This window comes from Crinia signifera, chromosome 11 (genome assembly GCF_055691185.1).
Source record: "Crinia signifera chromosome 11, ASM5569118v1, whole genome shotgun sequence".
Lineage (NCBI taxonomy): Eukaryota > Metazoa > Chordata > Amphibia > Anura > Myobatrachidae > Crinia > Crinia signifera.
Genome location: NC_139227.1, coordinates 89,393,412 through 89,406,752, shown reverse-complemented (window position 1 = coordinate 89,406,752; position 13,341 = coordinate 89,393,412). Strand labels below are relative to the sequence as shown.

The 13,341-nt window shown below is 54.0% G+C and overlaps 1 protein-coding gene across 1 annotated transcript in view; it reads left to right on the top strand.

Annotated features, from left to right (window-relative positions):
* The window catches only part of LOC146045819 (myelin regulatory factor-like), a 49,707-nt gene that overhangs the window by 22,625 nt on the left and 13,741 nt on the right, over positions 1-13,341 (top strand). Inside the window, exon 3 of the mRNA XM_083164900.1 lies at positions 10,810-10,945. Within this exon, the coding sequence (XP_083021026.1) occupies positions 10,832-10,945 (114 nt within the window). The 5' untranslated portion in view covers positions 10,810-10,831. The remainder of the gene's footprint in view (positions 1-10,809; positions 10,946-13,341) is intronic.

Genomic DNA, 13,341 nt, shown 5'->3' with positions numbered 1-13,341 from the left:
TACATGGGGACAGAGGGGTGACTGGGCATTAGGGTGTGCTCTACATGGGGACAGAGGGGTGACTGGGCATTAGTGTGTGCTATACATGGGGACAGAGGGGTGACTGGGCATTAGGGTGTGCTATACATGGGGACAGAGGGGTGACTGGGCATTAGGGTGTGCTGTACAAGGTGACAGGGGTGACTGGGCATAAGGGTGTGCTGTACATGGGGGCAGAGGGGTGACTGGGCATTATTGTGTGCTATACATGGGGACAGAGGGGTGACTGGACATTAGGGTGTGCTATACATGGGGACAGAGGGGTGACTGGGCATTAGATTGTGCTGTACATGGGGACAGAGGGATGATTGGGCATTAGGGTGTGCTGTACATGGGGACAGAGGGCTGACTGGGCATTAGGGTGTGCTGTACATGGGGACAGAGGGGTGACTGGGCATTAGGGTGTGCTGTACATGGGGACAGAGGGGTGACTGGGCAGTAGGGTGTGCTGTACATGGGGACTGAGGGGTGACTGGGCATTAGGGTGTGCTGTACATGGGGACTGAGGGGTGACTGGGCATTAGGGTGTGCTATACATGGGGGCAGAGGGGTGACTGGGCAGTAGGGTGTGCCGTGCATGGGGACAGAGGGGTGACTGGGCATTAGGGTGTGCTATACATGGGGACAGAGGGGTGACTGGGCATTAGAGTGTGCTGTACATGGGGACAGAGGGATGATTGGGCATTAGGGTGTGCTGTACATGGGGACAGAGGGGTGACTGGGCATTAGGGTGTGCTGTACATGGGGACAGAGGGTTGACTGGGCAGTAGGGTGTGCTGTACATGGGGACTGAGGGGTGACTGGGCATTAGGGTGTGCTGTACATGGGGACAGAGGGGTGACTGGGCAGTAGCGTGTGCTGTACATGGGGACTGAGGGGTGACTGGGCATTAGCGTGTGCTGTTCATGGGGACAGAGGGGTGACTGGGCAGTAGGGTGTGCTGTACATGGGGACAGAGGGGTGACTGGGCATTAGGGTGTGCTGTACAAGGTGACAGAGGGGTGACTGGGCATAAGGGTGTGCTGTACATGGGGGCAGAGGGGTGACTGGGCATTAGGGTGTGCTATACCTGGGGACAGAGGGGTGATTGGACATTAGGGTGTGCTGTACATGGGGACAGAGGGGTGACTGGGCATTAGGGTGTGCTATACATGGGGACAGAGGGGTGACTGAGCATTAGGGTGTGCTGGTCAAGGTGACAGAGGGGTGACTGGGCATTAGGGAGTGCTATACATGGGGACAAAGGGGTGACTGGGCATTAGGGTGTGCTATACATGGGGACAGAGGGGTGACTGGGCATTAGGGTGTGCTGTACATGGGGACAGAGGGGTGACTGGGCATTAGGGTGTGCTGTACAAGGTGACAGAGGGGTGACTGGGCATTAGGGTGTGCTGTACATGGGGGCAGAGGGGTGACTGGGCATTAGGGTGTGCTGTACATGGGGACAGAGGGGTGACTGGGCATTAGGGTGTGCTATACATGGGGACAGAGGGGTGACTGGGCATTAGAGTGTGCTGTACATGGGGATAGAGGGGTGACTGGGCATTAGAGTGTGCTGTACATGGGGACAGAGGGGTGACTGGGCATTAGAGTGTGCTGTACATGGGGACAGAGGGATGATTGGGCATTAGAGTGTGCTGTACATGGGGACAGAGGGGTGACTGGGCATTAGGGTGTGCTGTACATGGGGACAGAGGGGTGACTGGGCAGTAGGGTGTGCTGTACATGGGGACAGAGGGGTGACTGGGCAGTAGGGTGTGCTGTACATGGGGACTGAGGGGTGACTGGGCATTAGGGTGTACTGTACATGGGGACAGAGGGGTGACTGGGCATTAGGGTGTGCTATACCTGGGGACAGAGGGTGACTGGACATTAGGGTGTGCTATACATGGGGACAGAGGGGTGACTGGACAGTAGGGTGTGCTGTACATGGGGACAGAGGGGTGACAGGGCATTAGGGTGTGCTGAACATGGGGACAGAGGGGTGACTGGGCATTAGGGTGTGCTGTACAAGGTGACATAGGTGTGACTGGGCATTAGGTTGTGCTGTACATGGGGGCAGAGGGGTGACTGGGCATTGGGGTGTTCTATACATGGGGATAGAGGGGTGACTGGGCATTAGGGTGTGCTGTACAAGGTGACAGAGGGGTGACTGGGCATTAGGGTGTGCTATACATGGGGACAAAGGGGTGACTGGGCATTAGGGTGTGCTATACATGGGGACAGAGGAGTGACTGGGCATTAGGGTGTGCTGTACATGGGGACAGAGGGGTGACTGGGCAGAAGGGTGTGCTGTACATGGGGACAGAGGGGTGACTGGGCAGAAGGGTGTGCTGTACATGGGGACAGAGGGGTGACAGGGCATTAGGGTGTGCTATACATGGGGACAGAGGGGTGTCTGGGCATTAGGGTGTGCTATACATGGGGACAGAGGGGTGACAGGGCATTAGGGTGTGCTATACATGGGGACAGAGGGGTGACTGGGCATTAGATTGTGCTGTACATGGGGACAGAGGGGTGACTGGACATTAGGGTGTGCTGTACATGGGGACAGAGGGGTGACTGGGCATTAGGGTGTGCTGTACAAGGTGACAGAGGGGTGACTGGGCATTAGGGTGTGCTGTACAAGGTGACAGAGGGGTGAATGGGCATTAGGGTGTGCTGTACATGGGGACAGAGGGGTGATAGGGCATTAGTGTGTGCTGTACAAGGTGACAGAGGGGTGACTGGGCATTAGGGTGTGTTGTGTGTGCCCATCACCCAGTGACCCGGCGCGTAAGACCCGGCAGCAGCAGCCTCTCTGACACAGCTGCAGGGAGCACACAATTATGGGCCAGATGATGAGGGAGGCTGCCGGACGGGGTCCCGACAGTCGGGATCCCGACAGTCATTAACCCGACGTCGGGATCCCGACTGTTAAAATACTGACGGCCGGGTTTCCGACGGCCGTCGGCTATTTTCCCTCGTGGGGGTCCACGACCCCCACAGAGGGAGAATAGAATAGGCGGCGAGCATAGCGCCCGCAATGGGCTTTGTTGCGCTGGCCACGCTGTCTGAGACCAGGCAGTCGGGATAATGACTGTTGGGATCCCGACTGTCGGTGAATCATGCCACACCCATGTGGGAGAGCCGGGTGTGTGCGGCTGCGCCCCAAACGCGTCTGCCTGCAGCAGCCCCTGCTCCCCTCCTCCCGGAGCCGCCGCCATACCCCTGCCCCCCCTGTGCCTGCTCTGCTCGGGCCTCCTGGTTCTCCTCCCGCACCTCGCCCGCTGCTTCTCCCCGCCAGGCTGCCTGCTGAAGACGGTCACCGTGTCCACGCTGCCGGCGCTCAGGCTGCGGGAGCCACTGTGTCCTCCGTGCATCCCGGAGCGGGGGATTCCCGGCTTCCCCTACACGTCCAAACCGAGGCGCACAGGAGCATGCCCGCGAGGGACGACCTGCACAACACCGAGTGGCCCTACCACACACCCTGGGTGAGGGACCAGGGAGATGGGGGGCTTGCACGCTGGAGAATAATGGGAGGGGACAAGTGATGAGGGGGGAGTGGATTCAGGACGCGATCGCGGAAGTGGTCGCGTCCTCTGTATACACGCAGTGAGACATGCAGATATTCTAAGCAATCTTACTAGATTGCGTCTGCGTGCACTGACTTACTAATCAGGCGATCCCGATGTGCAGAACCGCGCATCGGGATCGCCCGGAGCATACACACGGTGAGATTTGTGCTTAGTTCCTACTCAATCTAGTAAGATTGCTTAGAAAATAGCACAAAATGCTCCGTGTGTGCACCAGTCTCATCAGGCTTGCAGATGCAGGTTGGCTTGCGAGACCAAAGAAACTTTACCTTGCAGTTAAATGTATATAAAATATAACATCAGTTCTGGCCTCCGTCCTCCCCAAGTTGCCAGCCAAACCCTCGCCATTGATGTTATATTTTATATACATTTTCAGTAGATGCCTGATTCAGTTTGGATTGTACATGATAAGCTTCTCGCAGGAGCTTATCATGTGCAATCCTTAAGCAATGCAAATGCAGGAGGAGGTGCATTCCACCCCCTGCCTCCATTTGTGATTGCTGGCTTCTCTACACCGCAAGCTTCCCTGCAGTAAATATGGCAGAGGTGATTGTTGTTCTGCGACGTGGTGACATAGGGGTGACTGGGCATTAGGTTGTGCTGTACATGGGGGCAGAGGGGTGACTGGGCATTAGGGTGTGCTATACATGGGGACAGAGGGGTGACTGGGCATTAGGGTGTGCTACAAATGGGGACAAAGGGGTGACTGGGCATTAGGGTGTGCTATACATGGGAATAGAGGGGTGACTGGGCATTAGGGTGTGCTATACATGGGGACAGAGGGGTGACTGGGCATTAGGGTGTGCTATACATGGGGACAAAGGGGTGACTGGGCATTAGGGTGTGCTATACATGGGGACAGAGGGGTGACTGGGCATTAGGTTGTGCTATACATGGGGACAGAGGGGTGACTGGGCATTAGGGTGTGCTATACATGGGTACAGAGGGGTGACTGGGCATTAGGGTGTGCTATACATGGGGACAGACTGGTGACTGGGCATTAAGGTGTGCCATACATGGGGACAGAGGGGTGACTGGGCATTAGGGTGTGCTATACATGGGGACAGAGGGGTGACTGGGCATTAGGGTGTGCTCTACATGGGGACAGAGGGGTGACTGGGCATTAGTGTGTGCTATACATGGGGACAGAGGGGTGACTGGGCATTAGGGTGTGCTATACATGGGGACAGAGGGGTGACTGGGCATTAGGGTGTGCTGTACAAGGTGACAGGGGTGACTGGGCATAAGGGTGTGCTGTACATGGGGGCAGAGGGGTGACTGGGCATTATTGTGTGCTATACATGGGGACAGAGGGGTGACTGGACATTAGGGTGTGCTATACATGGGGACAGAGGGGTGACTGGGCATTAGATTGTGCTGTACATGGGGACAGAGGGATGATTGGGCATTAGGGTGTGCTGTACATGGGGACAGAGGGCTGACTGGGCATTAGGGTGTGCTGTACATGGGGACAGAGGGGTGACTGGGCATTAGGGTGTGCTGTACATGGGGACAGAGGGGTGACTGGGCAGTAGGGTGTGCTGTACATGGGGACTGAGGGGTGACTGGGCATTAGGGTGTGCTGTACATGGGGACTGAGGGGTGACTGGGCATTAGGGTGTGCTATACATGGGGGCAGAGGGGTGACTGGGCAGTAGGGTGTGCCGTGCATGGGGACAGAGGGGTGACTGGGCATTAGGGTGTGCTATACATGGGGACAGAGGGGTGACTGGGCATTAGAGTGTGCTGTACATGGGGACAGAGGGATGATTGGGCATTAGGGTGTGCTGTACATGGGGACAGAGGGGTGACTGGGCATTAGGGTGTGCTGTACATGGGGACAGAGGGTTGACTGGGCAGTAGGGTGTGCTGTACATGGGGACTGAGGGGTGACTGGGCATTAGGGTGTGCTGTACATGGGGACAGAGGGGTGACTGGGCAGTAGCGTGTGCTGTACATGGGGACTGAGGGGTGACTGGGCATTAGCGTGTGCTGTTCATGGGGACAGAGGGGTGACTGGGCAGTAGGGTGTGCTGTACATGGGGACAGAGGGGTGACTGGGCATTAGGGTGTGCTGTACAAGGTGACAGAGGGGTGACTGGGCATAAGGGTGTGCTGTACATGGGGGCAGAGGGGTGACTGGGCATTAGGGTGTGCTATACCTGGGGACAGAGGGGTGATTGGACATTAGGGTGTGCTGTACATGGGGACAGAGGGGTGACTGGGCATTAGGGTGTGCTATACATGGGGACAGAGGGGTGACTGAGCATTAGGGTGTGCTGGTCAAGGTGACAGAGGGGTGACTGGGCATTAGGGAGTGCTATACATGGGGACAAAGGGGTGACTGGGCATTAGGGTGTGCTATACATGGGGACAGAGGGGTGACTGGGCATTAGGGTGTGCTATACCTGGGGACAGAGGGGTGACTGGACATTAGGGTGTGCTGTACATAGGGGCAGAGGGGTGACTGGGCATTAGGGTGTGCTATATATGGGGACAGAGGGTTGACTGGGCATTAGGGTGTGCTATACATGGGGACAGAGGGGTGACTGGGCATTAGAGTGTGCTGTACAGGGGGACAGAGGGGTGACTGGGCATTAGGGTGTGCTATACCTGGGGACAGAGTGGTGACTGGGCATTAGGGTGTGCTTTACATGAGGGCAGAGAGGTGACTGGGCATTAGGGTGTGCTGTACAAGGTGACAGAGGGATGACTGGGCATTAGGGTGTGCTATACATGGGGGCAGAGGGGTGACTGGGCATTAGGGTGTGCTGTACAAGGTGACATAGGGGTGACTGGGCATTAGTTTGTGCTGTACATGGGGGCAGAGGGGTGACTGGGCATTAGGGTGTGCTATACATGGGGACAGAGGGGTGACTGGGCATTAGGGTGTGCTGTACAAGGTGACATAGGGGTGACTGGGCATTAGTTTGTGCTGTACATGGGGGCAGAGGGGTGACTGGGCAGTAGGGTGTGCTATACATGGGGACAAAGGGTGACTGGGCATTAGGGTGTGCTGTACATGGGGACAGAGGGGTGACAGGGCATTGGGGTGTGCTGTACCTGGGGACAGAGGGGTGACTGGACATTAGGGTGTGCTGTACATGGGGACAGATGGGTGACTGGGCATTAGGGTGTGCTATACATGGGGATAGAGGGGTGACTGGGCATTAGGGTGTGCTGTACAAGGTGACAGAGGGGTGACTGGGTATTAGGGTGTGCTATACATGGGGACAAAGGGGTGACTGGGCATTAGGGTGTGCTATACATGGGGACAGAGGGGTGACTGGGCATTAGTGTGTGCTGTACATGCGGACAGAGGGGTGACTGGGCATTAGGGTGTGCTGTACAAGGTGACAGAGGGGTGACTGGGCATTAGGGTGTGCTATACATGGGGACAGAGGGGTGACTGGGCATTAGGGTGTGCTGTACATGGGGACAGAGGGGTGACTGGGCAGTAGGGTGTGCTGTACATGGGGACAGAGGGGTGACTGGGCAGTAGGGTGTGCTGTACATGGGGACAGAGGGGTGACAGGGCATTGGGGTGTGCTGTACATGGGGACAGAGGGGTGACTGGGCATTAGGGTGTGTTGTACAAGGGGACAGAGGGGTGACTGGGCATTAGGGTGTGCTGTACAAGGTGACAGAGGGGTGACTGGGCATTAGGGTGTGCTACACATGGGGACAGAGGGGTGACTGGGCATTAGGGTGTGTTGTACAAGGTGACAGAGGGGTGACTGGGCATTAGGGTGTGCTGTACATGGGGACAGAGGGGTGACTGGGCATTAGGGTGTGTCGTACAAGGGGACAGAGGGGTGACTGGGCATTAGGGTGTGCTGTACAAGGTGACAGAGGGGTGACTGGGCATTAGGGTGTGCTGTACATGCGGACAGAGGGGTGACTCGGCATTAGGGTGTGCTATACATGAGGACAGAGGGGTGACTGGGCATTAGGGTGTGCTATACATGGGGGCAGAGGGGTAATTGGGCATTAGGGTGTGCTGTACATGGGGACAGAGGGGTGACAGGGCATTAGGGTGTACTGTACATGGGAACAGAGGGGTGACTGGGCATTAGGGTGTGCTACACATGGGGGCAGAGGGGTGACTGGGCATTAGGGTGTGCTGTACATTGGGACAGAGGGGTGACTGGGCATTAGGGTGTGCTATACATGGGGACAGAGGGGTAATTGGGCATTAGGGTGTGCTTTACATGGGGGCAGAGGGGTAATTGGGCATTAGGGTGTGCTATACATGAGGACAGAGGGGTGACTGGGCATTAGGGTGTGCTATACATGGGGCCAGAGGGGTAATTGGGCATTAGGGTGTGCTGTACATGGGAACAGAGGGGTAACAGGGCATTAGGGTGTGCTGTACAAGGTGACAGAGGGGTGACTGGGCATTAGGGTGTGCGTTGTGTTGTGTGTGCCCATCACCCAGTGACCCGGCGCGTGAGACCCGGCAGCAGCAGCCTCTCTGACACAGCTGCAGGGAGCACACAATTATGGGCCAGATGATGAGGGAGAGCTGGGTGCGAGCGGCTGCGCCCCAAACGCGTCTGCCTGCAGCAGCCCCTGCTCCCCTCCTCCCGGAGCCGCCGCCATGCCCCCTGCCCCCCCTGTGCCTGCTCTGCTCGGGCCTCCTGGTTCTCCTCCCGCACCTCGCCCGCTGCTTCTCCCCGCCAGGCTGCCTGCTTAAGACGGTCACCGTGTCCACGCTGCCGGCGCTCAGGGTGCGGGAGCCGCTGTGTCCTCCGTGCATCCCGGAGCGGGGGATTCCCGGCTTCCCCTACACGTCCAAAGCGAGGCGCACAGGAGCATGCCCGCGAGGGATGACCTGCACAACACCGAGTGGCCCTACCACACACCCTGGGTGAGGGACCAGGGAGATGGGGGGCTTGCACGCTGGAGAACAATGGGAGGGGACAAGTGATGAGGGGGGAGTGGATTCAGGACGCGACCACTTCCGCGATCGCGTCCTGTGTACACACGCAGTGAGACATGCAGATATTCTAAGCAATCTTACTAGATTGCGTCTGCATGCACTGACTTACTAATCAGGCGATCCCGATGTGCGGGACCGCGCATCGGGATCGCCAGGAGCATACACACGGTGAGATTTGTGCTTAGTTTCTAAGCAATCTAGTAAGATTGCTTAGAAAATAGCACAAAATGCTCCGTGTGTACACCAGTCTCATCAGGCTTGCAGATGCAGGTTGGCTTGCGAGACCAAAGAAACTTTGCCTTGCAGCTTAAATGTATATAAAATATAACATCAGTTCTGGCCTCCGTCCTCCCCAAGTTGCCAGCCAAACCCTCGCCATTGATGTTATATTTTATATACATTTTCAGTAGATGCCTGATTCAGTTTGGATTGCACATGATAAGCTTCTCGCAGGAGCTTATCATGTGCAATCCTTAAGCAATGCAAATGCAGGAGGAGGTGCATTCCACCCCCTGCCTCCATTTGTGATCGCTGGCTTCTCTACACCGCAAGCTCCCCTGCAGTAAATATGGCAGAGGTGATTGTTGTTCTGCGATGTGATCACATGTGCAGAATGTAAACATTGCGCATAATGGGCCTTATTCAGATTTCATCGGTACTGCGCGCATTCGCACACAGTACCGATGTTGTGCGTCTGCGCATGCGCAGAGTTGTTTCTGCGCATGTGCAGGCGCATGGTGCGTGCACCCACGGCGACCTTTCGGGTCGCCGGGTGCACGCACCTATGGCAGCGAGGGGGGGGCAGAGATGGGCGGGGAGCGCCGGGCTGCCCCATTACCATATGGGAACACCCAGCGTTCCATGGGCGTTTCCATGGGCGTTTCCATGAGAACGCTGGGCGTTCTCATGGTAATGAGGAGGTGACGCGGGTGTGTGGGCCGGGTAGCTGACATCACCGGATGTCAGCTGCCCGCCCATATCCACGCCAGCGTGCACGCATATATACGCAACTGAAAAGTCACTTATATATGCGTGCACGCTAAACATCATTCGATGGTCACCGACCATCGAATGATGTGGGCGGACACCCCAGCAAAGCGAATGGATGTTTATGCAAAACATCCATTCGCTGCTGTGCGGGCGAATCCGCACTTTGCTGGGGCGGTGGAGGGGCATGCGTTCGCCGGGCGGGGTTTGGTGGACTCGCAAGGCTGCAAATTCGCAGCCTTGCGAATCAACCTGAAAAAAACCCCAATGTGGGTTGGATCGTACTTACCCAATCAGGAAGAGAGTTGATGTTCCGGTCTCTCGGTCTCCAGTACTTGATTTGCGTTGGAGAACATACCGTAGTTGTTAGTTGAGGGGCGATGTTCTGCCACCTTGTGTAATTCGGGCTGACGGAGGAGCCAGGTGTTCTTCTGGAAGCTGGACGTTGTTCTGTGGCTACTGATGGAGGTATCGGCTGCTCCTGTGTGAGATGATGTTATACCTCCTGCACCTGGGGAAGTGATGTTACCTTCACTGTGGCGGCTGCAGGGAGCAGCTGGGAGTGAATGGGTCCTGCAGGTGTTCTAACTTCTCCCAATCGATTCCCGCGAAGAATGGATGTTCTCTGATGTTGCCGTTCTCACCCAGGCGCATCTCAGGGTCAGCACACAGGAGCTGGAAAGAGGAACAGGAGTGTAACTAAGTTTCTGTACATCTGCAGTCTGATTCCTTACAGCACATATTTAGGAGACATGATTTTAGCATCAAAGAAAAGAAGCATTATACTGTATTGCCCTAATCAGAGGATGTGTGTCTATGTAGTTTAGTATTCTTTCCCCCAACCTCTAGCAGGTTACTGCTTATCATGGTACCATTGGGGGTCATTCACTGGACTTGATTTGCTTACATTTTAATAGAAACAGGGAAAATGCCGGTGCTGTATAACGTGACCAGTGGTGTATGTCAGTGGTACAGTGACTCATGCAGCAGGCATTGCTCTGGCTTGGAGTTTCCTTCACTTATTTGTGTGTGTCAGGGAGGTGGAGCCAGTAATGTAATCTGACTTATGTAACTACATATAGATTCCCCATATACAGCTACATGACCGCTCGTAGAACAACAACATGGCTGATACTAGAGAATGGGGGTTCTGTATAAATAACAGACGCTGACACATTGTTTATGGCCTCTTTGTTACCTAGTGCTGAATGCTAAGTATGGTCTCACACTCACCTCTTCAATGATGTCTCTTGTCTTCGGGCACAGATGACAGCCCGCCAAAGCCGAGATGTGGCACCCTTCGGGGGATTTTCCTGTTGACATCTGGAATAGCACCACACCGAAGGAGTACCAATCCACTCCCGCATCATATCGGTCTCCCATGATGATCTGTCATGAAAAGGTAAGAAGTTCACTACATTACACTTCATAAACAGGACAGCAGATCTGGGCACAATACGCCTGCCATCAGATGTTACACTGACAAATAATTCCATACATGTGAGATGAATGAGAAATCAGATCATGTTTCTCATATATAGGCATGCTGGGCACACAGTTCCCAGGTCAGACATGCCGGGTTCACCATTACCAGGTCAGACATGCTGGGTTCACCATTACCAGGTCAGACACGCTGGGAACATAATTACCGGGACAGACACGCTGGGAACACCATTACTGGGACAGACACGCTGGGAACATCATTACCGGGACAGACACGCTGGGAGCACCATTACCGGGACAGACACGCTGGGAGCACCATTACCGGGACAGACACGCTGGGAGCACCATTACCGGGACAGACACGCTGGCAACATAATTACCGGGACAGACACGCTGGATACACTATTACCGGGACAGATACGCTGGGTACACTATTACCGGGACAGACACGCTGGGTACACTATTACCGGGAGAGACACGCTGGGTACACTATTACCGGGAGAGACACGCTGGGTACACCATTACCGGGACAGACATGCTGGGAACACCATTACCGGGACAGACACGCTGGGAACACCATTACCGGGACAGACACGCTGGGAACACCATTACCGGGAAAGACACGCTGGGTACACTATTACCGTTACAGACACGCTGGGTACACTATTACCGGGACAGGCACACTGGGAACACCATTACTGGGACAGACACGCTGGGTACATAATGGGAATAGAAATATAATATATTTATGTACAGATTAATGCTGGGGCTTTGGTAGTAAGAATGGAAATGTGACAGACACGCTGGATACACTATTACTGGGACAGACACGCTGGGTACACCATTACCGGGACAGACACGCTGGGTACACCATTACCGGGACAGACACACTGGGTACACCATTACGGGGTCAGACACGCTGGGAACACCATTACCGGGTCAGACACGCTAGGAACACCATTACCGGGTCAGACACGCTGGGAACACCATTACCGGAATTTTGTGGGAAGAAAAAAGATAACTCTTTTTTTGGGGGCACTGCTTTTAATGTTGATAAAAAAAGATTAATTATGCGTATACTGATAAGATGGGTGGGGGGGTACTTCAAATGGCCGGACAGCAATTTTGGGTGAGGCCCTAGACTGATAGATCTGTGGGGGGACACTAGGTTGGACGTAGGAGAGAGGAAACTAGATGTATATAGTGTGTAGTATTAAGAGATTAATTTGACCATGTGGTGGATTCGCGCATACCTGGGTTTATTGGCCCAAGTTTGCCTAATGACTCCTGGTATATATATATGTCATAACACTCTGGCCATGTACTGCCACTATATGCACAATAGTAAAAATAAGAATGAGAATCAAAATTGAAAATGAAAATAAGAATGAAAATGAAAATGAATATTTGTGACGCGCGTTTCGCCTGTCTGTGGGCTTGTTCACCAGTGTGTACAGTGAGTGGCAGGTGCTGTTTAAATATCCGGCTTTTTTCGCCGGTAATTATCTGCAGCTGATGTTTGATACATAATTGCGGGTGTCTGGTTGGTGGAGCATTGTGTTCTATCATACCCATCCGCCTATGAAACAGTAGAGAGGTATCTAGCCAATCACTATGGAGGCGCGGCCGAGTCACGTGTTACGCTTGACTACGTGTATGCGGCCGTGCTTTAGGTGGACGGGAGGTTTGTCCAATCTCTGTATAGGCAAGGTCGAATCACGTGTCCCGCTATTGAACACGTGTGTAGTGCTGTGCCTCTGATGGGTGCGCTGTCAATGCTTAGGAGTCTACAGTGTATCATTGTTGCCTAGGTTACCTGTGGCTGTTACTAAGCAGGCGTCATTACGCTTCTCTGGACTACATTACCCATAGTGCTCCACTTCTATTGCTGTTCGTATTCAGCACATAGTGATAACTGATCCTGGACTACATTGTCCACAATGCTCCACTATCTTACGCCGTTTGTATTTTACATCTAGCGGTGACAGATTCTACTTATGTAGTGGATAAAAAGGTATTATCCGGAGCTCCAATGCCTCCGGGACTTGATTTATACCACATGGTCCTATATTATGATATAAGTTGTTATTTATATATGCATAGGAATTTCTTCAAGGATATTGTAACTTCATTTTATTTTGTGCCTATTTTGTTACATTTAAGATGCAGGGTTCTCTACTAAGGTTACTGTTTATACATTGTGCAAGGAGTAGATGAGTGGGAAATTACTGTGAGGGCTACATAGACCCGAGTATATTTCTGCTGTAGATCTTAATGACACCTTAATTGGTGTCCTTGTCCCCTAGATTGTCCAATATATGGATGAGGGCGGATTAATACATTTATAATATCCTT